The sequence below is a fragment of the Platalea leucorodia genome (genome assembly GCF_965183815.1).
Source record: "Platalea leucorodia genome assembly, chromosome: 3".
NCBI lineage: Eukaryota > Metazoa > Chordata > Aves > Pelecaniformes > Threskiornithidae > Platalea > Platalea leucorodia.
This window is the reverse complement of record NC_138825.1, coordinates 20,484,906-20,510,626: the sequence shown is the minus strand read 5'-3', so window position 1 is coordinate 20,510,626 and position 25,721 is coordinate 20,484,906. Positions and strand designations below refer to the sequence as shown.

The 25,721-nt window shown below is 36.9% G+C and overlaps 1 protein-coding gene across 1 annotated transcript in view; it reads right to left on the bottom strand.

Moving 5' to 3' along the window:
• Positions 1-25,721, bottom strand: part of CDC42BPA (CDC42 binding protein kinase alpha) — a gene marked incomplete at both ends in the record, with an annotated part of 187,707 nt that overhangs the window by 14,181 nt on the left and 147,805 nt on the right. The window contains 13 exons of the mRNA XM_082307118.1: positions 1,251-1,368; positions 2,657-2,780; positions 4,502-4,586; positions 6,238-6,335; positions 8,291-8,884; positions 9,811-9,873; positions 10,664-10,880; positions 12,091-12,172; positions 13,038-13,177; positions 13,845-13,981; positions 14,735-14,840; positions 16,977-17,057; positions 17,783-17,902. Coding sequence (XP_082163244.1) covers positions 1,251-1,368; positions 2,657-2,780; positions 4,502-4,586; positions 6,238-6,335; positions 8,291-8,884; positions 9,811-9,873; positions 10,664-10,880; positions 12,091-12,172; positions 13,038-13,177; positions 13,845-13,981; positions 14,735-14,840; positions 16,977-17,057; positions 17,783-17,902 — 1,965 coding nt within the window. The remainder of the gene's footprint in view (positions 1-1,250; positions 1,369-2,656; positions 2,781-4,501; positions 4,587-6,237; positions 6,336-8,290; positions 8,885-9,810; positions 9,874-10,663; positions 10,881-12,090; positions 12,173-13,037; positions 13,178-13,844; positions 13,982-14,734; positions 14,841-16,976; positions 17,058-17,782; positions 17,903-25,721) is intronic.

Genomic DNA, 25,721 nt, shown 5'->3' with positions numbered 1-25,721 from the left:
TATATGTTATTGACAGGTTTCTCGGAGTGTCTCTAGTATGAGATTTAAAGTAAATTCTTTCCTTTCCTTGCATATTCTCATCTAAGGAAAACACAGTGCCAGAAGGGCTCCTGTACAATGTGCAGACTTTATAGTGAAGTGTAATATGAAAGTACCATTTGCTGCAAAAGTGAGGTAAAATGAGCATCTGGTGACCAGAGGTTATGCTCCTAAGCTCTTAAAGTAGTGCAACTGCATGGCACATTATTTTCCAGTCGTCGTCTTGTTTCCTTTGGGCTTTTCAGCATCTGAAAATCCCAATATCAGCACCTACTTCCTGCTTTCTGCACAAAATCCAAGTAATAACGATGATCATTTTAGACAGCACTTCTGTACTAATGCTTATGTCTTATGGTGGTACTCATATCGTCTGTTTGATGTCGTATCATCTGATCTTTCTTACAGTCCTAATTAGCATCTTCTGAATCACACCCGTGTCATCGTTGATGAGTTTAGAAAACAATACAGAACACACAAACAGGATGCTCAAAGTAACTTGAAGCAAGCAGTATGATACTCTCCTATGAACAAAGTATTAATTGGTCTTTAGCTCATTAAAAATTTCAGTAACTTCCAGGTGAGTATTTCCTACATAAGGTTTTGTGGAAAAGAGCATGCGTGCGTGCTATTACATGTTTTCTTCTTCCATTTTTCAACTTAAAAGGTTAGTTTTTATGCAAGAAGTTCTGTTTCACAGTTAATTTGGAGAGAAAATGAAAAATAGCATCTTTGGCATGGGAAGAAATTTGGGCACTACACACTGTTGAACTGCTACAGTTCCACTGGCTGTGGAAAAGAGGCTGTAAAGAGATAGCCTAAGTTGGAGATAAAGATGGGAGAAGAAAGAAATTGAATTACAGTTCATGGAGGAAGGAATTTCTCTTTCCATTCCCACAAAGAACACAGGCCCAAATCCTCTTAATTTTGTACCTTCATATGGGTCATAAAAATGATCAACACTGAGAGGCCAACCTGCCTTAAAACCCAGGAGGCATTAGCTGCCACTCCTTCTCCCCTCGACATTTGAGAGTCATCCTCTTTGTTTAAATTTTATCACATACAGTAGAGCATGTTCAGTCCATTTCCCTAGTTACACTGCTCCTGATATGAAATACATCAACACTCTGAATATACATTTAAAATTGTACTTGTCTTTCACTTATTTGCAGCCTCTGTTGCAGTCAGTCACTCACATGTACTTTTGTACTTACCATTGGAAGGTCTTTGAGAATTTGTATACCATCTCCTGGACCCATATGTGCTATGTGGTTAAAATTAGTTGGGTTAGAAATTAATTTATTTCTCATTTCTGGATCACGTAGCATCTCCCTGGAAGAGAAAATACTTTGTTTAGGTATTTTGTTGCAGGTGAGGATGGACATTTATAAAACATGTACAGCTCTGATTATCAGCTACTTTTAAATGGAAATTAACTATTTAACCATGTTAACAGTGATAAACCCTTGCTATCAGCGCTGGCAAGCTTCCAGCCTGAAGATAGGGCAAGGGGCCAGAAGAGAAGAATGCTGATTGCAGGCTAACAGCCCGCGCCCAGTAGTTACTAACATTCAAAGAATATACAACCACTATGAGCTGATAAAAAGCTCTGTAAGATGAGTAAAAGCAGAACTCATTTGTGATGTATTACAAAGTGGAGATGAAAATGAAGTACAAAATATGAAAATAGAATTAAAATAATGCTGCAGTACCTTTCTCAGTCTGTGGTCAGAATTAAAACCTCTTCAAAATGTCAAGGATGTATTTCAGAACTCAGAATAAATCAAATTTTAAAAGACCAAACTGCAATCAGCTCAGAAAAGGCAAGGACAAGAACTGGAATTTTATCTCTACTGTACACAGCCGTTACTTTTCTTAGAGCCAAAGAGAAAGGAAAGCTGGGAGCCAACCATCGGTGGAAGACGTTGGAAGTTAGACAACTGAAATACTCAGTTCTTGGAGCGTAGCTTAACACAGTAGCAGGTCATCTTTAGTAAGTGGTCAGTAACATCCTCTGTGAACACTGTGAGTAGTGCAGCCCTATTTTTATTGCCACTGAGGAAAGTATTTGTGACCTCTTAAAGCCTCCTATTACAAACGCATCCTGAAGTCCTACGCCCTCTGAAGAGGTGAGTTTTCTGAGATTTATAGAATGTTTATGTAGTTATATCTATAAATCAAAAAAGCAGATGCCTTGGAATACTGCTGAGAGTAGAATTGCCTTCAGAAAGAAAAGCAGAACCAGAGTCTGAAAGTAATTAATCCATATGCATAGTTAGCACTGTAATCTCCTTTTGCGAAGTGTTTATTACAGATCTTTATATATACAGTATATGTGCACATCTATGTACCTATATACAGTACGTGGAGACATGCATTCCAAATTACAGCTGATTCACATAATTAATTTAAATTAATCAATACTCATGTATCCAGTGCATAGCCATATCCAAACTGGTATTAACACAAATTAAACATCAAGGATTAACGCGGTAGTGAAGAGACAAACACCTGAATGGGCACTCCAGAGAGCAACAAATGAAGTATTGCATTGGCATCACTCACTGTCCTTCAGGGCCTACAGGCGTGTACAGAAGACAAGTACATGTTGAATACCGACCTCCTCTGCTGCATCCTCTCCTCCTCTGGTACTCTGAATGAATAGCGGCGCTTGTTGTTGATGTTTCGAACCATTTGCTTCCGGCTGTTATCTGATGTCTCAGGAACTACCAGTTCATCACCCTCTGAAATCAACAGAAATATGATGATCCATTGGGACAATTCATTAGGTATTCATGGAATTTGAATTAAAAGACATTTTCTCCCTCTGCTCTTGCTAGTGCTGGTCACCACCCATTTCCCATCAAACCTGAAAAAATGCTCTTTAGTTTATGGGTTTTCTTGGTCGCTATCTACTCTGTTATATAGTAACAGACTTAATCCTTCTTCACACACAGGCTGCCACAACTGTGTTCTCAAAATACCACTGATTAATTCTTTCAAACAAAACATTTAGGTGGGCAGGAATGGATCTCAGACCTCTATCTCAGACTTGCTTTGGCATTTCTCACTGAAAATCACTAGAACAGTCTTGTTCTGCCAATTGTCTGGAAACTCAATGCAAGATTCTTTTTCATTCATCCCCTACTCCTTTTGAAATGTTTGAACACTGACGTATTTTGGTGCAACTGTGGGAAAAGGGAAGATTTTTTCCACAAGTGTACGTCTGGCCAAGGCATCTTTATTAAAGACATGAAATGTATAGCAGTGATAATCATACAATAGGAGCGTTACTTTGAATGAACGCTGCAACTGCTCTGTCTTGTTTTATATATATGGAGACTAAAGTTACATTTAACAAGCTTGAACATTCCCAACACCTACTGCTCACTGCCAAGACAGTTTTTGTATGGAACTGAAATCTCTTCTTGCCTTAAGATCAGCTGGAGATTTCATGAAGTGTGGGATCTACTAGATGTAGCTTCAGGAAAAAAACTTGCAGACTTTTAAAGAGATACACCTGGAGGATACTTTACTGTTTGGCAACCTTTTCTGAAAGACAGTGAGAAGTGTACAGGAGCAAAAGATCAGCCTTACTCACTTCTGATCCTATGCTCTCCAGTTTTTTTTTTCCTCTTCTCCTCTATTTTTAATGTCCAATCTTTATTAGACTTGAAAATTCTTTATACATACTTCCACCATATTGCTCCTCTCTACCACTGTCATTCCTTTTGTTCTAATTTGCTAGCAATTTAAATAAACACTGAAACACTGCCAACAGCAGTATGTGTTTCTAGAGCGTTTATTTCCACTATTTTCAGAATAGCTGTTAAAAAATTATAACTTTTGATTGTTAAAACAAAGCACATCCACTCTCCTCCATCTAAGAGGTTAAACAAAAGGTTAAGGAAATTATTCAGGACCATGCTTATGAAATGGGCTCTGAAAAGGAAAAAAAGGTCAAAAAGACTTATAACAAAAACAGAATTCTGAAGCTAAAACTCTGGCACACAATCATTTGTGGCCCTAAAACCAAGTTATGAATACATAATATTATATTACTTTCTGATCCTTGGGAAAGGTTTGTTTAGGTTAGGTATAGTATTGATTTTAATCTAGTACAGCCAAGATAACTATTAAAGTCTTTAATTGTGCAGGCATTTTTAGATAGCATTTTGGCAGGTGATCCCAGATTTGGAGGGAGCATCTTGTCATTCTATTTTCTATTTCCAATCTTCATGCAAGTCTTCACTGAATATTCAAAACGAAAAAAAAAGTTCAGAGTAGCTGCCTAGCAGACACCATTGCAATCACTGTGGAATCTGTAAGCTTTGGCTTTCTCCCAAATTAACAAGCACATATATGTTTGAGAGATCACTTTCTACAATGCACAGATCCAGGCCAAAGAAAAACGCTCTTTCTAAACAAAAATTTGCATGATGAAAATTGGCTTCTCTTTACTTACCTGCCATTTTGTTTTTGAAATATATTAATCTAACTGTCTCCAGGCCTAAAAGGTTTAGTGATCCTTCTGTATTCAAGGGTCGTACCTGAAACAAGGAAAATCAGTCCTTATAATAGTAATAACTCACATTTATATACTACATCTTATTCTGAAAGCTCCAAGGTGCATTATAAACTCCATAAAAGGAGCGCTGTTATAAAGCCAACCAGGGAGCAGAACAGCGTAGCTGGCCAGAGCAAAGCCTGCTCCACAGAAGAAGTACAGGCTGGAGGGAGCCATGTCTCCTATCTCCAGTAACACGTGCCTGCTCTCAAGAATAGCAATCGTGAGTCATTAAAGCCACGAAGAAGAGTTAAAATGAATTTTAGATTCTAAACTTCTCTTTGGAGAACGGGTACAGAGGGAGTTGCCTAAAATTCCACTTAAAGACATAGGCTTAACACCATTCCTCTCAGCATTTAACTAAATATTTCTGTTAGAAGTCTACTTCATATAACAATTAAATTTTGTCTATTAGATGCACAAAGCAATAAGCTGTGCTTTTACTTTGTGTTGGTATCACGTCACAATTACGCTTTGCAACTTGATATGAGTATATACAAATTGCTAAAACGACTGGTATTTGTGATTTCCAACTTCAAAATGAAAGAAGCATTCCACTCTCCGAGTCTGCAAATTGTGTTAGAAACAAACTCTGCATTAATAAATTGACATTTTTGAGTCTCCTAGATGCAGTTATTCTTGTTTGTTGAAAGTAGCTTCATTCATTAAATGGGCAGTCTTGAGCCAAATACTAATCAAAGTACTAAATCACATTCTGCTGTGTAGGAAAAAAATGCTCCAACCGCTTAATAACTCAAAGTTTGGACGTTAGAAAGAGTAGAGGAAATTTCCTCTAGAAGGCCATATTCTTCTTCTCTCCTTAAGATGGTTAATAGCTGAGCACCCTGATCTTTGCATTATTTATCCTTACAGTTTTGCTGTAATACCCTGGTCTGCATCTGACGTGGGAAACTGATATGCAGAGAGACTGAATGACTAACACAAGACCACAAGGACAATTTCTTGTAGTTCTAGGTCACTGGAATGCCAGTTAAAGGAATTATGTTGACACTAATACAATGTTGAAGTCACGCTAAACTATGGGAAAAACACCACTTTTCTTTTTTCTTTCCAAATACAGCTGGGCAAACAACTCCTAAACGCCAAGGAAGTGTCAGTTTCCAAAAACTTCTCCCTTTTGATAAGTGATCCAACCTGACATCACGCTGGTGTTTTAATATTTGTACTGGTTGAACCAAAATGTTCTAACCCTATCTGTCTACAATGTCCTCAAGCAGCAGAAGACAGATTTTTGAAGGCCTGTTTAATTATCCACCTGTTTAACATCCTCCGTCTTCTGGGAATAACATAGATGCAATGTCCCAATGAAGCCATATGCAATTAATACCAAGAAACTGCTCTCTACAATAGTATCAGTAAGTCTAACATGCTCACATGCTCCAGATTGACCATTTGTCTAAAACACTGAAACCACATGCAAAACCCATTTCATATCTTATACTTCAAACAAAAAGTGCTGGTTTCTTTGCAGTAGCTCTTCTTTTAGTTCAATTATTTTTAAACAATCAGTTGTAATGACGGCTTACAATGTGCTTAAAAAACCCGGTATGACTGTAGCAAAGCAACACTGAGTCTAGACATATTCTTCAACTGATATTGAAACAGCAAGTTACCTTTTTGAGAGGAATAGTCTGAATCCACTCCATGGAGTTCACGTCAAAGATATCAATTGCATTTTCACTGTACACAGAGAGGTATGGTGCATTGTAACCTGAGAGGTAAGGATTAGGTATAGTGTCATGTCAAGGCTATGACATGTTGTGTCATAGACAGGGCTCAAAATACACAATTTCTTTTGGTTTAACCATATTTATTACAAAAAACCCCACCCCACAATCCAAAAGCAGTCTTTGTAAAATGTGTTTTAACTCAAAAATGACCAAGAAATTTATTCTGAACCACCACCAAAAAACCCTAAAACCTCCACGACTTTTCTTTTAACATTGCAGAACCAAACTACTTTTTGAACTACAAGGGAGTACAGTTTAGTCTGCCAAACACTGATGTGGTTCGAAGTTTTCTTCTTCTAAAAGCCCTATTTTTAAGAGCTCGTATTTTGTAAATGATGTGGTAGGAAAATATATTGTTGTTATTTAATAGCTGTCGTTTGAATGAACTGAGCTCTTAGTCTTTGTACTATGTACTAAACGAACATCAGTTGGAACTAAGCACCATGACACAGTCATAAAAATCTTCATGTTTCCTTCTAGCTTTAAATGCTCTTTTCTTATTTTCAGAATTGTAGGGAACTCTTGTGCTACTCATCTGGCACATTTCCCCAGGATGAAATTTGTTCCACTGGGACCACTTCTAAAGGAGAATTCAGTATTTCCATGTCGGCAACAAGACTGCCATGGTCTGCCAAGACTAACAAGAGCATCCAATTTGTGTTTAAATGTAACAGTTTTTGCTATAAAATATACCTCCATTCTGAACTGGAATAGCATCAAGTAACTTCATTTAAGGCAATCAAAAAACTTTCACAAATATCAATGGCCATTATAGATGAACTACATGTGAAAATACCTGTTTTTCAATCTATCACAAAATCTTTTATTTCGATTCATTCATTCTCTGATTCCATTGTAATAATCACACTCTTGCTTGAAAACCAGAAGTGACATATAGCCTGTAAAAGTTGCTGCTTCCAGATTCAGAAGAGGCTTCACTCAAACAGGGTGAAACATTCCTCTCCTCTGCAGTGTGACTATACTGCTGTCACAGTGAGGTAAGAAGGCAGACTATTTTAAAAAAATCAACATAAGACTGGGCTGATTCACAGATACACCGAGGACAAATCTGGCTAATCCTTAGCTGCATTCAGAAAGACATTAAAAAGAAGAGGGGCATTGCAGGTTTTTTTTTTTTTCCCCTCCAACTGTCACAAAGATAAAGCCCCAGCTTTGAAAAAACATGCAATAAAGGTTTAACACAGCTCTTGCTGGAAACTGAAATCTTGAAAAATTACAGTATTTTTTCCCTTAAGGTTATGAAATATATTTTTTATACTGCCTGCCATACATTGTATGTTGGAAGGGAAGAGGGAGGCAGAGGGGGAAAAACTTAAAAAACTGATTTTTCAAAAAAGCAAAGAGAAAAGATGAATGAGAAGAGTGTCAACAAAAACTGCTGAAGAAGAGAGAATGAAGGAGTAAGGAAAGGAAAATAAAACATTAAGTAGGAATAAACACCATTAGAGAAAAACAAATCAAACTAGCAGATCTTGATGACTCTGAACATCAAGAAAGCTTGAATCACAATGCTGAGCCAAAGTACAACCAAATTTTAAGACTTTAAATAATAACAGTCCAGTATCAGTGGTAGCAAATGCATGGAGATCCCATTAGCCTCTGTAAGGACCCAAGTCTTTCAGCTGTTTTAGAGATCAGGCCGTGTGTTTAGAAATAGGACATCAGAGTTAGAAATCCTGACCCTTGATTCCTCCTTGTGCTACAGCAGTACAGGTCAGTGACACAGTTGTCAAAACCAGCATAAATGAGATCAGCATTAAACCCTCTGACTAGATTAAAAATGCTGACAGAAGCTGAGAGCGTTCATTTAGCTGTCAGGTAATTATCCTTGAACTTCACTTCCTGTGGCTATTAATACAAGCAGTGATCACTTCAATGTATAATAGCAAATACACTGAGACACACAGCAACTTACAGCAAGAAGATGGAGTTGCGGGCCACATCAATTCTTGTTGTCTAGATCTTCGGCCCTGGCAGTCAACGTAAACCCCTACGCTGCTAAAACACAGCAGGTATTCTTTATTTGAGATTTCGACTGCACAGATGGCATCAGTTGGCTGCTGTGAGATAAATGATAGTGTGTGGTCATCTGGATGGAGCAGACTGTACGGGCTGCCTTCTCCGTGAAGGGGATATTTTAAGAAACCTGACTGGTAGCCTACACAAAGACGGTCACTGAAGACTGACATCCACTGGACGTTCCCCTGGACTTGGATCTCCTTGATCTTTTTGTGACGTGTCTTGCTCTGATTTAGTTCATAACAGAGGACCTGCCTTTTCATAGCTACACAGAGGCATGTAAAAGCTCCGTGGCGCACATGTCCAGAAACTATTGACTGACAGCCTTTTGTCTCTGCCAGCTTATAAAACTCAGTCTCCCTTCCATCCAGGGCAGCCATAGGGAAAAGCCGCACGTGCCGGTTTCGTCCTGAGATTACTGCAATGAGCTGTTCATTTGGGATAAGCTCAATCTGATGAACCTTCTTATTGTCACCAACACGGATAATCTCTAAAAAAAACCAAAACAAAACCCCCCAAATCCAAGTAAATAACGTTGAAGTGTGAATTGATTATAACATATGTATTTGTAAAGATAAACTCTTAAGGAAACTCAAGAAATCCCCTTTATTACTTCCATGCAATATTAAGAAGTACATAAAAAAAACTTGTATTTTAATAATACCAGATGTGGCAATGCTGGATAGACCTTTGGCTTTTCCTCATCAGAAAAAGGGAGGAGCAGATCCAATGCAAAAAACAATCATTGTATTATTTCAGTATTCACTTCAAAAACAGTTTGTAGGCACAGAACTACTGAATAAAGGAAAACCCTCAAAGAACTGAAACATCCAGTCAAACATGTTGCTTGTTGAATTAGCTTGGGCATCTGTCATTACATCTCTTTACAGTACTGAACATAAGTTTTCATTTCCAATACCAAGGAGGAGGTTAGAGAAAGGATCAAGCCAGGCTCCTTAGTGAGGTAGACAGCAGGAGAAGAGAAGACAATAGTCACAAACTGAAATGAGGGAAGCGCCTACTGGATATACAAAGAAAATGTTTCATTGTGAGAATAATTTGGAACAGGCACCCCAGAGAGATTGCGGAACCCCCGTCCTCAGAGATTTTCAAGACCCGCCTGGACAAAGTCCTGAGCAACCAGGTCTGAATTCAGTACTGAGTCTGCTTCAAACAAGGGAAGAAACCTTCAACTGCATTGCAGATGCTGGATCTTTGTTACTGGAAAGGATACCCAAAACAGAAAGCACACGGAACACCTTCTCCATTATCAGCTCTCACATGGGGCTGTTCAGCTGATAACGTAGTAAATCAAGAAAAATGAAACCAGACGATATTGAAAGAGAAAAAAGGTTACAAAGTCACTTTCTGATTATTTAATATTAGGGAAATTATTACCAGTTCCTAATCTCTTACCATCTTTGGTGACGTGCACAACAAATAATCCTTCTTCATTCCCCAGAGCTATTCTTTCATGGTCTATGATATTTAAAAAAAAAAAAAAAAAGGTTATTTTTCTTTGGAAATACTTAATCAACAATAGTGATAATTCTGATTAACAGAGAAAGTTTTTTAATATCTTGAAATAAACAAATATAAAGCCAAACCCAACACATTCATGTAATAAAAAAAACATTGGTAACCTCCCAATCTTTCAAATTTCTGAAAAAATAAGTCTTTTCCCTTTCCCAGGAGTAACAGCAAGAAACATCATTTTTTGCAAACGATTCAGAGCACTTAAGTGTACTACTGACTTTGAAATAACTATAATATCATATTTAAATAATAATTTAAATAATAATTTAAATAATCAGTTTAACATAATTTATGCAGTAGCATTTAAAATTACTAAATTAATTCTCTGCTTTTACGTTTTGTCTCTGGTCCCAGAAGCAGATTTTGGAAAGTCAGTGATTTGCGTCTATTCTATAGTGCTAATTTTGCCCAATTAAGAAATTATGTTTACAGAATAAGAATAATGTCCAATTCTCAGTCAAAATTATTCATAATTATGAATATGTGTGAATAGGGGGAATATTCTTAAAGATCTGACAAGAGTACTGGGTAGTAAATTGCACTTCTCCCTTAAACCCGTACACATTTCCATATAGGATAAAAACACTACATATTACTCTCTAGTCAGTAGATAACACCATTTATCATGTTTGGTTTTTTGTTGTGTGTTGTGGGTTTTTGTTCCCCCCCCAGGAAAAAGCATGCTTTTAGCATATCCATTGTTCTTAGAGCTTTCTTCTTATTCAGTTTATACCTATGATCGCTGCTGACTGTGTTGTTTTGATGAGGGGTAAGGTGCTGTCATAAGCTTCTTTGGGAACATAGACTGAGCGGTCTTTGAGTTTGTTCTTCTTCAAGATCCTATGCAATTCATTCAGCACTCCTACCCACTTGCTTTTTTCATTCTCACCGTCTGCTAGAATCAGGATTGAACACTTATTACTGGATGCAGAGAGCTGGGAGGCTGTGACCTGGAAAATTTTAAAATAGATATTTTAAGTCATAAGTGATAAAAAAATTCATCCTGATCATTTTGGTTTGACTCGATGATATCAGAGGTCTTTTCCAACCTTAATGATTCTATGATTTTTACAAGGGATGCCTATAAATGCCCTTTTAATTAACTGTCTGAACTACGAATGCAAAAAATTTAGCCTTAGTTAACAGAAAACACTCTATTGCAATCAAAAACCCACAGCGGGAAAACCTGTAGATGTGAATAACTCAGCAAAGAACTGAGAAAACTTTGCCTTTATTCTAAATGCATTTGTAATTATTCCACAATTTGGAAGTGTCTGCCCTAAATAAGGTAGTCATCTGTTTCTCACAGCAATTTCTTACAAAGTATTCTGCATTTTTTAAAGACCAATAGTTTTCATTAATAATTTAATGCAATAGGAATGGTCTTTATGGTAGAATGATCTATGATCCTTTTCATGTATTTGGTACAGCTATTACAGATAAAAATGAAAGCCTCTTTTGTAGGTTTATCTCTTCTCAGCATGCAGAGTGATGAACAGTCTGAAAGCTGGAAAAACAAGGAGTGAAATGCAATGGTATAGTAAAGAAATGATAAGGGAATTAATAAGACACCGAAGATATTTCACTGAGGTCAAAGCTTCAAGAGAATATCTAGTAAAAATAAGAAAAATATTAGAAAAAGCCAATGATGGCAAAATCCTGATTCCAGATAATAGACATAAATTTTGATGAGTATTTTACACTAGATTTCTATACTGACTACCTGATGAATGGGAGTTTTCAGAGATCCAATGCATACATACAAAGAAAATATATAAAACAGAGGCTTTAGGAATAACACAACAAATTAAACTGAGAAGCAGAAGGCAACTTTAGGAAATGAAAATGTAGAAGGTCATGAAGAACAGAAGAATTCCAAATGACTAACAGGAGGTTAAGAAAAGTCTTACTGTAAAGGTTAAGAAAAAAAATAAAACCCACTTAAGGAGGAGATGAGAGCTTGTCTAAATGTACCAGAGCTATTTTTATCACGAAAATGACATATGTACAATCCTTATGCACTGCTGCTGCCATGGATACCATACGGCCAGAACTTGCAAAGGAAATAAAATACTAGCAAGCTGTCAGTGAATGCACACCGTACATCATGCTGTGAAACCCTGTACTTCTGGGTTACTAGGTTCAAGACGTAATACTTACCCTAAAGATACAGGGGATATCTTTTCGATTTGCATGGATGACATCTGAGGCCAAGACAGAACTCACTGAGAATTCTTCATCCCTTATGGAGATCACAAACATAATTGGAAAGAGTTAAAGAGAGCAAAATCTGTATGTTTGTTTTTTACTTATATTTCCATAGTACCAATAGCCTTGTTTTGTGAAGGGAACAACAAGGCAGCACTGAGCCTAATTTTTAAAATTATCCTTTCCTCTTCATCTGCAGATGAAACTCAAATGCACTGCTACATAATTAATTCATGGTAAATGCTGATGGAGATAAATCTATTCAGAGTATCTGTTTTTTTCCTCTTCAAATTTAAACTTTAAAAAAAAAAAATCAAACTTAAAAAATAAGCCTGGACAAAGAACACCCCTCCAACTCTTTCATAAAAATCTAAACTCACTAGAAGCTATAAGCTACAGCTGTTTGAGACTTCCTGGATAAACTAACCTAGTTCAGAGATGAGCTTTACTTAGTTGGTATGGTAAATGTTCTCAGCCTTCAGTGAAGTTGGTAGTATTTCAGTAATACTGAGGACAGTGGGAACAAACTATTTAGCCCTTCTGAATCAAAAATTGTATTAGTTTTATCCCATAACAAAGTTCTTTCTTTCAAAAATCTATCCAACTCCAAAAGAATGTATTTTTCTTCTTTATTCATTCCAGACCTTCTATGCAGCTGAATAGATGCATTTTGGCACGTGATGTAGTAATGGAAGTTTAAATTCTCACATATGAACACAAAAGTGTAGTTCAGGCTAACTGCAAATACCGCTTTTTTCCAGAAAATCAGAGGCTCTCAACAGGTATTACACTGTTTCATAAAAGCTCTGGAGCTTGCTTACTGATTTCACAAAACGGAAAAGTAGAAAAAAACCTCCCAGTGCCTCTGAAAAGCTCCCACTCAGCACCAAACAGCTTACCTCATGTCTATGACCTGACTCACTACCACGCTGGGCTGCGATGCTTTTCCTTCTGCTACATCATATAGGAAGAGTTTAAAATCACAGATCACTGCCAGCGCTCTCTGCCAACCTTTCTTTACTCCAGCTGGTTTTGGTACCTTTAGCAAAATAAATTCTGATCAACTCTCTGTAAGTTTGCATGCAATCATAAATCAAACAGAGAGCACAAAAATCAATTCTCTCATCTAGGCTGACAAGCTTTTATTCAGTGATAACGTTAAGCAACATAAGCAATAGCACAGGTGCAGTAAGAGCATCAAACACAGCCACACAGACACCACAATACATTATTTAAAAAATTCACAGCACCACAGATTCTTTCTTCTTATTTCACAAACTCATTCAAAGGTATATTAACAAATATGGAGAAAGAAACCCATCTCTAGTTGGTCAACAGGAATATGACCAAAACTATGTCGAGTAATTTTTTTAGTATTTATGTACAAGTATCCACACCCATGACCCTAGACAGTACTAGCATCAACAGAAAGACTCAAAAACTCAAAGGCCCTGGACGATTATCTGATCTCTAGAGATGGACTATTCAAGACCAACTCAAAGCACAATGGGCAACAGAGATGGAGACAGAATTACTGTTGAAAATGCCAAGAGTTGCTTTGTGAAAATTTAGGTCTAAGTTTCCAAACTGTTACCTTAAGGTATAATTTAATCCATCCCCCCGGTGCCCCAATTAGAGTTTAATTCCAGCTCCAGAAAACAACAAATTTAATATAAGTGCCCCAAATGCAGCTACCTGATACTTACTCGGACATGTCCTTCGTAAGCTGTTCCTATGCCTTTCTGCGGATCTATTCCCAAAGGTCCCTTAGTCTGTTCAGGAGGGATTGGACATACTGCAGGAGCCTTGTCTGCACAGGTCACGTGGCAAGAGAACCCACATACTTGCGAGGAGGAGAAGAAACAAAAAGATTTGACGGTTATTTCTTGCACAATGCAAAAGCTATAATAATGACAATGACGTTTATAAAGGAATCCACTCTTTTTTTGACCAACTACTGAATAGGTTCACTGAACTTTGCTACACCAAGACAGAAATGTAAGTCTGCGCACAGCAGCAGTTCATGCTTTTATCTGCTCTAAATTCTGGTTTTCTCATTTTCAGAGGTGTACGAATACAGAGTCTCGTTTCATCCAGGTAAGAAAGAGCCTAATCAGAAGCCTAATCAGAAGATAATGTCTATGCTTTCCTCTAGGCCCAACTCTACTAGTAAGCAAAAAGCTGGAAACTCCTTTAAATGATGCCATTCTGTGTACACAGAAACCTAGAATAAATCAGTACTGGAAAGAAGCAAAATTGGTACTGAATGGCAAAGCTGGCTTCCATTTTGCCCTGAGTCAGAAAGCAAAGCTGCTGTGGGCATACTTGACCACTGACTGTGGTCTCTTATTGCTTACTGAACTAAGCTCTTCTACCACCAACTGGAGTAAGTATGTCCCCAGATAACTAGGTAATCTGTCCCATAAGATGTTCAAAGTGCTTGGCTTCCACTGTTAAAAAGACTGAAGCACAAGAATATTTTCTGTTATTCAAAATATAAACAGAAGACTCCTGCATTATCACACCACAACATCTACTGTGCAATTTGCACCTGTAAGAACTTCAGTTCACATTTCCTGCTTTCACGAGTGCTCACCTTCACAAGTACAGCCCTGTCGTATTAAACCGACCATCAGAGATGTGCACTGGTTGCATTTTGTTGGTGTATTAAACGATTTCACTACAAACTGGTGGGCTTTAGGCTGTGAAACAAGCAGACAAGAACGTTAATACCTGTAACACTTCTGAACAACAGGTGTTTGTTTTTTTTTTCCACAGACATAAGAGCACACAGGTGCACTTTAAAAAGTAGCTTATTTGTGTTTGCTGAAATGAGATCTGAGCTCCTAACACATGGGCTGAAAAAAATTACTTATCAGTGGTCGTTACTGATAATTTAAACCATCCTCTGTAAATGAAACCATGGAAACTGGACCTTGTCTCAGAACACAAGTTTGCTTCCACTGCAGATAGGAAAGTTGCCAAAGTTATTCCATTACACTCTAGAAGTTGAACGTGTGTATGTATGTGCTTGATGGGCACCTGGCAACCAGCCAAGGTCAACCCACCACAGTATTTTCTAAGCTGCAAACTCAATGCTCCTCTGCAAGGAGTATTGCCTTAGTTCAAAGAAAAGTATCAGACTTTTCAAAACTCTAATTTTTATGCCAGAAAGCATGACAGAGTTCAGTTTTATGGTGTCAGGCACAGGCAATTTCCTAACACCCAATTTAAAAGCAAGAGTATTGATGAAGTTCATTTTGAAAGGGCTTCTCTTGTTAGTTCTTGGGAACACAGACTACATGAGTAAGTGTCCTAATTTTCTCTCTCCCTTCAAGGATGGCAGTGCTGATCCTGTGATATCAAGGCTAAATGACTACGTAACGTGGTAGTATGATTCATAAAAGGCCTTATATAAAATTCAGGAAGCGGCTTTGCTTTTCTAAAAAAACTCCAGTGAAGTAACAACTGGCAGGTGGAGAAAGGATACAGCAGAGGGTGAATGCAAAGGCTGTCCAAACAACCTGGACAATGTACATGACCTGAAATAAGACAATTTTGCAGAATACTTTAATGAGTAGGTATATTAAAATTTTATTCACTTTGCTGTTTTTCAAAGCATAAGACATCACAGCTAAGGGCTCAAGCTTCATCCATATTTAATGACAGTCTTACTGTTACAATGGAACCTTTCTGTCTACAGATGGATGTCTTGGTTTGAAACTTGCAGGGAAACAATACTTAGCTTTAAAAACTGATGCAATCATAAAACAAGAAGGTTCTTTAGGGAACATAATAAATTAGAAAGCCAATCATTACTTACTGAGCAAAATATTTGCAAAAATGAATGATGTACACAGTAAAATTTGTTTCACATGATTTCTAAGTGCACTTACGGTATTTTTTTAATTGATCTACTAAGATGTTGCCAACAGAACACTGTTTGCTCAAACTTTTTAGCTTTCCTTTACACAAATGAAGTCTTTCGCTATTTTGTAATTCATCAAAGCAGAGAAACAGGTCTATTAGAAAGACTTACTTCATTGATTAGTTGCAGAAAAACTGTCATTTTTTTAAACATACAGAAGATTCCTAAGCCATCGATGCACTTCTGAAACTTTTATGAGAAAATTTTCCCTTTTCTAGCTTGTATCTTATTCCTCATTTGCTTGAATATACACAATTCACTGTGAATTAGCATACACTGACTGGCTTATTTGGCCAAGAGCAAAATAATTTCAACAACTGATGTGAAATCAGTATTTATGCAAGTAAAGAGCCAGAAGACAAAAAAACTGGAATTCCTTCTCCCAGCCCAGTGCTGCAGTGCTGGCTGTAGTGCTCACTCTGCATTGCTTGTAAAAAATGCAAATCTACAGTTTCATTTTAGGCTCTTTGCCTTTTCTCAAAAATAAGCATCTAGTTAGCACACAGATGTGCTAATCCGAGACTGGCCCACAGTGACATCAGTTTTATTGTATGCAGAGGATAGAGGCAGGTTGGTCAGACACGTGCCGGAAAACTCTCTCTTTCTAGGAAGTGTCTTTTTCTTTCTTCATGTTCTGGTTCATTTATCTCTTTCTAGTGTCCAAACCACTGTTTTTCCTATAATCAAATGCCTGTGTGCTGCTACAGTGAAATGCCTAGTACAACTTGTCACACCACATAATGTAAGAATGAGGGGTTTTAAATTTTAGAAAGCAACCAGCTTGCATATAAACAGCACTTCTAGGCAGTTCTGATAAGATTACTGTGATAAACAGTTCTCCTGAAGCTATTGCCCAGGAGTGATATTTTCCCCCTTACTATATAAAAAGTGCGAACGCTTAACTGAATACCTTTGGTGCAGAGAGTCCCGATCCAATATATGCTGTCCTCATGGTTGGTGTGTGAATTGAACGGGGAGGATGATCTATAACCTGAACATAGTCCCCAAAGCATCAATAAGACATCAAATACACACTATCAAAGATAGCTTGCATAAAATAAAAAGACTACAACGTCCCATCCACCCCATCCCGAAACATACAAGCAACGAAACCAAACTGATTAACATAGGAAAGGACTCAGAAAATCAAATCTTATTTCTCAGCAAAATGATGTATAAGATTCATCTCCTAAACGTCAAAAATAACATCTTAATATCTTAATATGTATTTTAATATCCTAAACATTTGATTGAATCTTTTCTAATGTAAAATAATCAGTGTTACTTTTTTAAAAGGGAAAGGGGATACATTATTATAGTTGCAGAGCCTGGCTAATATTTCATATTGACAAGACTTTCAGCAGGACTCCAAAGTGTGCTCTTACAAACGACATTATTACATTAACTTTGTGCCAACATTTCTTAAATATTCACAACAGAGTATGTTATGAAGAGAGATTGTATCTAATAATTGATTCAACATAGTTCCCATGCCTAATCAATTAACCATAGGTGAAAGGAAATTCAACATTCCCTAAAATCCAGTTCACCACTAGTGCAGAAGGCTATTACAAAGTCCTAAATAGTCTCACTGCAGAGGAGTGAGCTTCATTCTAAACAAAAGGATTTGCAATAGCAATTTTTATATGAGTGAAACTGTTACTTGTAAAAAAAAAAAAAAAAAGGAAAGACAAAAATTTGTCAACGCTGAAGTACCTCAATTGGTTCAATCTCACTAGCTGTAGAAGGAGACCTTGATCTTGAATGGAGGTGAGACTTGCTATCTTCATCCCGTGATGGAGTATTAGACAATGTAAAATTCTCAACTGAATCAATCTAGGAGAACAAATCAAGAGGAAAAAAAAAAAAAACAACAACCAAAAAACTAAATCAGACATCATTAAAAAAGAATTTTCAACTCTTACCAAAATAAGATATGGGAGCAGTAGAATTCCTAAGAGAAAACTGAGAGGATCAAAATTCAGTTTTAAGCAACTTCCTAACTGAAGTACAAAAATGCAGTGAAAATTATTGTATATGAACACGCCAAGGCTTCTGCTTAGAGGTGAGCACATGCATAAGAGCTGCTAGTTCAGGGGTCTGATAAACACTTGAAGAGACTTGTAATTCAGCATTTTTAAAGGGTGAATGTTTTCTAAACGCTACTGGGTTCTGTCCACTGGTAGTGGAGATTTGTTAGAAGTGAATTCCCATATAGCCCATGTAAATCACTGCAAACATATTTAGGAGAAAATAAGGAGAAAAGGCAGACCAAACAACGTATTTCCTGAGGTTAGTGTTAATTATATTCACAGAGTATTGAGGTTCTTTTTGTACCCCATTTGAACTACAAAAACATCCTTACCAGAAATACAGTTTCTTCAGGGGAATATTTTCCTAGTCCTTGATATACAATGAAACTAAGCCCAACACAGAACTACACTGAACAACAAGGCATATAGGTACAACCAGGTATCTTGGATAACAAGTCATCTTTTGTCAGTGCAACTGAATCAGAGAATGCAGGATTCTTCCTTGAAAACAAGACATCTCCACATTGAAGTTTTCTATGTACATTTATAATTTTTTTTTTAAATTATAGCAAGATGAGGATGCTTTTCCCCACTAATAATAAAACTAAAAGCTGGAGGCCTACAGAAGGCTCCATTGCATGCCTGGCTTTTCTGGAGCAATGTTCCCCATTGCTAAGGATTTTGCTAGCTTGCACACAAACTAAAATATGCAGCAACATTTACAGAAAGCATTTGAACATTCCAGTGTTTTTTATCTCATTTGCCATTGACAGACTAAGAATTCCACAAACTTTACTGCTTTGGGGGAATAAAGTACATTGCCAAGCCAATCTTATACATGCATATACAGTCCTGTTCTCCAGAAACTCAGTCATGGTAGTGAACAGGTGCAGTTGTTAGCTGTTTTGTTTTTTTTTCTCTCTCTTTTTTTTTTTTTAATAGTAGTGAGCTAAATTTGATGGCTTCTAATTTTATCATAGCCTTAAAAAAATATCTGGTGGAGAATGCTCATCAGGTTAATCAACTTAGGCATATTAAGATGCCTGTAAGTATTTCTGTAATGAAAATGGGAAATTCTCACACTGGGATACACCTGTTTTCTACACATAGATCATGTGTTTCAAGCACTGAGGCAAAAATTAGCAGTAAAGCAAACATTTTGTGCTCAGATTTATCAGAAGCAAATAATAATTGGAAGCTTTATCCAGTATTAGAAACATGGATGCCTTTAAGCAGTAAAACCCCAGACACATAACATTGTTTCAATTATTTTGAACTCTCTTATCGAGTCCAAACATGTGATAACTTGGAGTCCACTCAAAGACTGTTTAACCTCGAACAATTCTACCTTCTTCTTAAAAGTGTTATTAAAAAATAAGCCCAATACATAACTACAGGCAAATTTTTCATAGCAAGAAACAGACATTGCTTTTCTTCTGCAAGTTAAACTCAGAGATCTAATCTATCATTTCATAAGTGTTTCCAGATACTGCAAAGGCTTTCCCTTTCAAAGTAGCATCTGCATACCAAAGAATTTTCATGGTGTCTCTTAAAAAATTTACTACAAGCATGATATGAATGATGGAACTTTTCTGGAATGTGCTACAAAGCCTTTGTGGTTGAAGACAACTGCTGAACCAGTAACAAACGTATTTTTACTTTACTGATGAACATAAAAAGCCTGCAAAACACACAGAACCTGATCTACCATTACAGAATTTGAAGGGAATTTAACCACTGCCTTTACTGCAGAAACAGGGCCTGAAGCTGTATCGCTGCAGTAATCTCCAGGTTCCTTCCTTTAATGAGCAGAACTAAGTACAAAAGCAACCTGACTCAACTATGGCCAAAAGCTTACATGGACTGTATTAACACCATTAAAATTAGTTTTAAACTAATCCACTGGATTATCAAAAGCATATTTCAATATTTCCTACCAAACTGTAATAGCCCTGTCATCTTCCACAGGACTGTGCTTAGTTGTCTACATGGTGTCACCTGTGTAGGTCTGAGCCAAAGCTGGCCAGTGTATAAACACATCTTCAGGAGAGATGAACTTCGGAATCGGAGCCACAGCCGGCAAAAACAAGCAGTTGCTGTAAACTTGCCCAAGACACTGAGCGGTGTGCTTTGAATGGCACAGGTAAGGTCATTATTAGAGCTGTTGGGCATTATTGCTTACTTATTGAATATTCAATATAAATGCTTTGTACGCTTTCCTATTCCTGTCATCATACGTGTATAAAAGAAACAAAAGCGGCAGTATGAGTTTAAAATGGGCATAGCATACCTGGTATGAATTCAGTCTGACAAAGCTCTGATAACACCATGCTTAAAAATCCACCTTGATTTTTGAAACACCATAGAGCTTTCCAGCTTAACAGACCACAACACATCCAACTCTGTTTTCCTTGTATGAATTTATCCTGCCCTCCTTGATGCTCCAATTCACTCAATTCCCCACTTCCCATTTATTTATCTCTGTACTATGATATTTTCTATGATTTGTTATGGCATGCCTCCCAAATGCCAAACTTCTACCTTCTACAGGCAATTCCCATAACTCAACACACGCCCTCTGCTAAGGGCAAGGAAACAAACTGGCCCTCATTTGACATTTGCTCATCTTCCCAACCTGCATCTGCCTCATCAGCTTTCACAAAGACCTTTCATATTGAAATGAGACAGTACCCAAAGCATCTTCTTCAGTTACTGTGATATTCTGCTTATAGGGTTACCAAATGAAATACTCCAAAAGCCTTTAGCCCACAGCTGTAAAACAACAAAAAGCACAGCAGCAGCAGCAAACGGGAGCAGCAGCACAAGACATGCAGTGAGGTAAATACACAATCCATACATTAAACAAAGGCATGTACACAACAGGCAAAAAATAAAGGGCCACATAGAGTAAGACAGCCTCTTACACGTCTGCCTTTGTTAGCTGGAATACAGGAAGGAGAGCGCTTTAACAAAGAAAGGAGGAGAATATGTTACGAAACCAAACAGTGACACATACATCAGCTCAGAATTCGTCGCTCTATATCTCCAGAGGTAGCGTTTAGACACACACAAACATGTTCGTTTTTACAAGTATTTCGAAAACAAGATATTCCGGGGCAACAAGAGGGAAGAAACATCAAAAGAAAGGAACCGCTATTTCAAAGTCTGTAGTTGCACACTGGACTATAGCAGTGACGCTGCAGACTACGTCACACCAGTAATTTGCAGTTAGCATCTCTGCACTTCGAACAAGATGAATAAAGCAGTCTCCTGGAGGCGCAACATGTCCAGTTTAAAGTATCAGTAAGAACCAGAATTATTCTAAACTTAATTATGAATGTGCAGGTAGAATCAGGGCTCTCACCGCACACTACTATGGCTTATTCTGTTTAATAATGAGAATTCAGAACATGAGTTATTCTGTGGTTATTTACAAAGTTCAGATTTGTTTAGTCTAGCCAAAGCCCATGGGGACTGCATGTAAGGACAGATTGCAGGAGGATTTAAGAAACCTATTTTTAATTCGTAATGTGTTGGTAACACAGGAAAAATAATATTTTCTAGCAAGTGGGGAAAATAATTTTGTCACGGGAAAATGGGATTCCATTTTATTGTTATTAAATAATCACAAATTCATCTTTAAATAAAACAAGTTGATTGCTTCTAGTAGCTAGTGAGATACACAAAGATCCACCTGGCAAAAAAACAAAACCCAACACTTCCATTATCACACACTTCTAGTGAACACAAGAGACTTAACACCTAGACGATGTTACTGAGAGACAGCCTGCAACACACAGGAGAAACAGCGGCAAAGATTTAGGAATTAGTATATTAGAGTTACCGGGGGTGACTTCCCTCCCCACCAAAATCAGAAACCAGGGACAGCAAAACCCATTCCTACTCCACTTTGCACCCTCCCGTGTGCACAGGAGATACAAGGATCGGTTCTGAACACGTGGGGTTTCGCGGCTATGAGGATTCAGGCACCAGTTCTGCCAACCTGACCAAGTATCTTTTCAAGGAGGGACGGGTAGAACCAACAGTGACTGCTACTCATCTGAATAGTGAGCTACTGCTTTCCTTGCTCCGCATCTGCAGGCCACAGAGGCAGCGGGACATCTATTTTTACTTCTCTCCAGCAGAAATTGCAAAACTACCATTTTCCTCATTGAAAAAAATTAGAATTAACTCCAGTCATTCACAGATGAAACAATTACATTACTAAACTCAGTGCTGCTTACACATCTAGATGTTAAATAGACTTCAGAGATCTTGCGAAGTATATAACTGCAACTGCATATTATTTTACACTCTCTTTGTCATTTCTTAATGAAGCACAGAGGCTGAAGAAACAATGCGGGCCATTAGTAATATTTACTTTGGGTTCTTGATTACAGGAGAGGCTTTCCTGAAACCCATGCAATACTGCAGCACTGCATAAGTCTGACCTGAGGACTTCTAATTTTTCCTTGGTCTTAATATAAAGAACCCACACACTTCACAGGTTTGACTGGGCACAGATTAATTCTTCTTGAGATGCTGCAAGAAACAATGCCCTTCAAGGTAACTACTGTCACAAAGAGACATCGGGAAAGGAATGGAGGTCACATCCAGTGGGGAAGGATTTTTGATACCCTTATTTTCATTTCAGTCCACCTAATACATTGATATTGAACCAACTCAATGAGCTAAAACATAAATAACCATTCACTTTGATAATTCAGAGGCTATATATTACAAATCTCTCTATGAATGAATCAAGTAATTGTTCAATAAATGAAAGATGCAGAACTGGCTTTAAGCACAACAGTCAACTCTCTTCTTCTGCAGTTTTACCAGAGGAGAAAGAATTCTGCCCTGGTGTTAGAGACGTTAGCCCCTGGCCAGTCCAGTCCAGAAATGTACTCTTGCCCAATGCAACTGAGAAAAAAATGCTCCTGAATCTGGACTCAGGTTGAAGATGTAACAGGGGAAGTTTGATTCTGCATGTAGTACAGTCATCCGCATGCAGCAATATACACATCGATTCCTGGAGTTTTACCCAAGACTAAAAGATAGGTATCTGAAAAGATTTGATCTGGGTGGACCAATCAAGAAAAATGTCTTAAAGGATGTATGCCAACAGTTGACAATTATTCACTTGCATAGATAAAAAAATGTGAATTTGTCAAAATGCTTGTGAAAAAAATATGCTGCCTTTTTTAAAAAAACAAACAAACAAAACCAACAGAACAACAATAAACACAGAATAAAGTACTGATGTCCTTCAAAACTAACTAGATAGCAATGAGGAAAACTTGCTTGTCCTAAGTTTCCCCTTGCAAAATAGAACATTATCAGCTACTCTGCGGCATATGTACTTTATTTCTCTTTTAAGAGCTTTTAGGAGAGAGTATTAGATATTTTTAAAGGTAACTTTCTATGAAAGAACCTGCTGATACACACTAAGTGTTCCTAATACTCAGGCAAAATAGAGAACACTTCTTTAATCCAGATAAAGGATATAAATATTATTAATTTATTGTAGATTTAACATGACAGGAAACTGTACTCTCATTTTTTTCGTGTAAGAAAACTCCAGCAATACCACCAAGATGAAGTTTTCAATATACTATACAAAAACGCAGGCAAATACCTTCTACTACGGTACCACAGATGTACCTTCACATTTTGTCTAAGGTATGTACCTGATTTACAGAAAAAAGGCATCTAGAAGAAAAGCATTCTTTCAGTTTGTGAAAGGAAATGCAATCAGCAGAACAGGGCCATATACTATACCCTCTTTGTTACACCCTTCACAGCAGACATTTCTAGAATAAAATTAATTATATCACATTTTAACGCACACAGGATTATACTATTTTAAATACACATGTATAAATATTTGCGTATGTGTATACACGTATATACAAGCACACACAGACGTACACACACAATATACCTACAGAGCGGTAATGGATGGTTCTCTACCATGAATGCATAGTATTTACTTCGATTTTAAAAAAGCTTATTATTGTTTACTTTTATGTGCCTACTACTTCAGTCTGGAAGAAATATAATGCAGTCAATTTTCAGCTTTTAACTCAATTCCCTTAGTGTGCAATTAACTAGGGTAAATATTTAAACACTGTCCTGACAGAAAACTAGCATCTCAAATGGCAATAAAAAGTAATAAGTTCACTTCAGTTATAATGATAATTACTTCTTAAGAGTATAGGCTAAAAAAGAGATAATATTTTATTTGAGCAAACAGAAATTGACTGTATGCAAGGAAAACAGTTTCACTGAAGTCATCAGAAAACTTTTGGAAACAATTAATGTAATTACAATAAAGTAATAATATGAAGCAATTAAACTAAATGAAATAAATGTGCCAGTGATTTTGGAACCATTTTCCACAGACCGTATCAGTAGATAAGGCCCAAAAGCAGCTTCTCCCCATTAGAAAAAACTGTCTGCAATTAAGAATTCTTCACCTGCACCTACAGAAAAACATTTCCTTTAAAACTGAACATCTATCTGTATAAATAGGTCTAAGTATGCTATTACAGAAATATTCTGTTCACTTGCAGATTTTTTAAGTTGACTGCACTAATGTTTGAATATTCCAGATCAATCAACTGATCTCTGTTATTGAGCGATTTACTGGTTTGATAGTCAGACTTACGTCATCCATAAAATCAATCAATGAGGATGAAGAGGAGGAAAAGGAATCCTATTTTAATGAAAACAGCAGTTAAAAAAAAAAGAGAGAGAGAGAGAGAGAGAGATGGATGAAGAAAACTGTTCAGTATAAATAAAAGTGCAAAACCAAAGAACTGTAAATAACTAGTGCCAGTAACAGTTACCTCAGTAAGTTTTCATTAATTGCCTTTCATAGACAATTAATCAATTTAGTATAAACTAAATTGTATAAACTACCTGTATAAAACGCAATGTTTTTCCAGCATTCACCCAATAAAATAGTATTCCTATACTCCAACAGGATTTTTATATTGAAAGTAACTTATAAGATGAATAATTTAAAAGCAAATTAAAAAAATGGTATTAACTGTGAGGACTTCAAGACAGAACAATGAATTAATGAATACACAATGAAAACAAAGTACATTTTGGAACATCAATAACATCAGTAATTATGCTCTTTCATAGCTAAATGTGATGACCTTGTACACCCATTAGGAAAAAAAACAGAGGCAAATTTTAGACCCCTGTATAACTGTAAAGGTGGTGCCTTGTCTCCTCTGAATTCAGTTTGACCAGTATTTCACCCCAGCTGTTCTTTTAAAAGAAAAATGATGCATTGCTTACTGTTGATTAAAAAAGAAGATATGAAATGTATAGTATCGTTTCAATTTTTTTCTTCCAGGTTTTCTACATAAACTGGTCTTTTGTCTAAAAGTGACAAAGGAATTAAACAGATTTATGTCTTAAGTATATAGGATCTGTGGAGAGGAGATGAATAGTTATTACCTGGATTTTACAATTCTGTGTAAAATGAACAGAAGATGAAAACAACTTAATAAATATACAGTACCAGTGACTTCATGGATTATTTACGTATTTTCTCTCATTTTTACCAAACCAGTATCCACATTACTTAGCATTTTTCTGAATAC